The 2,494-nt window shown below is 59.2% G+C and overlaps 1 protein-coding gene across 1 annotated transcript in view; it reads left to right on the forward strand.

The window, feature by feature from the left end:
* LOC103773645 (chromodomain-helicase-DNA-binding protein 5-like) overlaps positions 1-2,295 on the forward strand; it is a gene marked incomplete at both ends in the record, with an annotated part of 9,872 nt that extends 7,577 nt beyond the window's left edge. The window contains 4 exons of the mRNA XM_008941021.1: positions 1-89; positions 770-965; positions 1,924-2,087; positions 2,181-2,295. Coding sequence (XP_008939269.1) covers positions 1-89; positions 770-965; positions 1,924-2,087; positions 2,181-2,295 — 564 coding nt within the window. The remainder of the gene's footprint in view (positions 90-769; positions 966-1,923; positions 2,088-2,180) is intronic.
* Positions 2,296-2,494: the final 199 nt, after the last annotated feature.

Here is a 2,494-nt window from a genome sequence, read left to right on the forward strand (position 1 = left end):
ACGTGATCCTGAACGAGCCGTTCAAGTCGGAGATACATAAGGGCAACTACCTCGAGATGAAGAACAAGTTCCTTGCCCGGCGGTTCAAGGCAAGTGGCAGGGCCAGGGGAAATGGTGGGTCCTTAACACTGAGGGAACTGACTGGAGCTGTGTCCCAGAGCTGGGAGGGAGCCTGCCATCATCTTCTGGGATTGGTCGTGGGCCTCATGAGGGGTTCGTGGTCACAGGAGGTGGGCAGGCACCCGGGAGCTCGCAGGCTCTGCAATGCGGTGCGTGGGATGGGGCTGGGTCCTCTCTGCGTGGCTGGGTGCTCTGCCCACTCCCAACATGTGCAATGCTGTGGGAATGCTGCCCAAATCCCATTCCAGGATGCGTAGTGTTTCAATGGGATATGAAAACATGAGGAATGAGGGGTTCGTGGTCACAGGAGGTGGGCAGGCACCCGGGAGCTCGCAGGCTCTGCAATGCGGTGCGTGGGATGGGGCTGGGTCCTCTCTGCGTGGCTGGGTGCTCTGCCCACTCCCAACATGTGCAATGCTGTGGGAATGCTGCCCAAATCCCATTCCAGGATGCGTAGTGTTTCAATGGGATATGAAAACATGAGGACTAAGCCTGTTCCCCTAGGAGTTGAGAGTGAGGCTAGCAGGGAGCACGGCAGGGCAGAGGCTCTGCTGGTGTGAGCACCTGGAGCCTTCTGGAGCCTACCAGTCATACTGCGTTATGCTGGAGTGAGGCCTGATCCTGAATCCTCCCCTCCTGTACCTCCCAGTTGCTGGAGCAGGCACTGGTGATCGAGGAGCAGCTGCGGAGGGCTGCGTACCTCAACATGACTCAAGACCCCAGTCACCCGGCCATGGCCCTGAACGCCCGCCTGGCTGAAGTGGAGTGCCTTGCCGAGAGCCACCAGCACCTCTCCAAAGAGTCCCTGGCTGGGAACAAGCCAGCCAACGCTGTCCTGCACAAGGGTGCGTGCTGTCAGAGGGGGTGGAAGGGTTGGCTAGCTTGACTGTGGGGAGGTCTATCTGGGAGGTTGTCCCTGTCTCGTGCTCCCTTGGCCAGGAGCTGACTACTTCTCCCTGGCTCACTTTGCTGGTGAGCACTGGGGAGCGGGATGAATAAGAGCCAGCATGTGCTCAGGTGGCCAAGAAAGCAACAGCATCATGGGCTGTGTCAGCACTAGTGTGGCCAGCAGGACTAGGGCAACGATTGTCCGCCTGGACTCGGCACTGGGGAGACCACCCCTTAAATCCTGGGTTCAGTTTTGGGGCCCCTCGCTCCAAGAAGGATATTGAGGGTCTGGAGTGTGTCCAGAGAAGGACAACAAAGCTGGGGAAGGATCTAGAGCCCAAGTCTTGTGAGGACTGGCTGAAGGACCTGGGGTTGTTGAGACTGGAGCAAAGGAGGCTCAGGGGAGCTCCTTATCTGATTCTTGATAACTCCCTGACAGGAGGTTTGAGCCAGGAGAGGGTTGGTTTCTTCCCCCAAGGAACAAGTGACAGGACAAGAGGAAACAGCCTCACGTTGCCTCAAGGGAGGTTGAGGTTGGACCAAAGGAACAATTTATTCCCTGCCAGGGTTGTCCAGAACTGTCCTAGGCTGCCCAGTGCAGTGGTGGAGTCCCTATCCCTTGGAGGGGTTTCCAAGCTGTGAAGATGTGGTGCTGAGGGATGTGGTTTAGTGGTGCCCTGGCCATGCTGGTGTGATGGTTGGACTTGATGATCTTGAAGGTCTTTTCCAACCAAAATGGTTCTACAATTCGAGGTGGCACACTGCTGGTGCGGCCGGTGGCAGTGGGGGTCAGTGCTCTCTGCTACCTTCTCCTTGCTTCTGGAGCTCACAGATTGTGGGCCTGGGATGCTGGGGAGCTCCAGGCTCTGCGGGGGTCCAGTGGGTGTCCTGAGTGCCGCCTCACTCTGCTCGCAGTGCTGAACCAACTCGAGGAGCTGCTGAGTGACATGAAGGCTGATGTGACCCGCCTGCCCTCCATGCTGTCCCGCATCCCGCCCGTGGCCGCCCGGCTGCAGATGTCGGAGCGGAGCATCCTCAGCCGCCTGGCCACGCGTGGTGGGGATCCCACCGGCCCACAGGTCAGCAAGGGTGGGGACTGAGCCCCTCACCGGGGGCTGGTGGGCGGACTGGGGCTGCAGGTCAGCAGCTCCTCTACCTCCTTGCCTCCCCAGGGCTCCTTCGGCTCCTCCCAGATCTACAACAATAACTTCGGGCCAAATTTCCGAGGTCCCGGGCCAGGTGGGATTGTCAACTACAGCCAGATGCCTCTGGGACCATACGTGACTGGTAGGTCGGGGTTTCGAGGGGATGGTCACGGGTGGGGAAACGCAGGGGCTGGACCTGAGCGGGCAGGAGCCTCGCTGAAGGACAGCTGGTGAGCGAGGTGTTTCCTCTCTCCCGTCACAGATATTTAGCTGTTCCACGATTTTCCTCTGCAGCTCCCATTTCCAGCTGAGGTAAGGCTGTGCTGGCCGCTCTCCATGTC

The sequence above is a fragment of the Merops nubicus genome, unplaced genomic scaffold, assembly GCF_000691845.1.
Source record: "Merops nubicus isolate BGI_N331 unplaced genomic scaffold, ASM69184v1 scaffold30665, whole genome shotgun sequence".
NCBI lineage: Eukaryota > Metazoa > Chordata > Aves > Coraciiformes > Meropidae > Merops > Merops nubicus.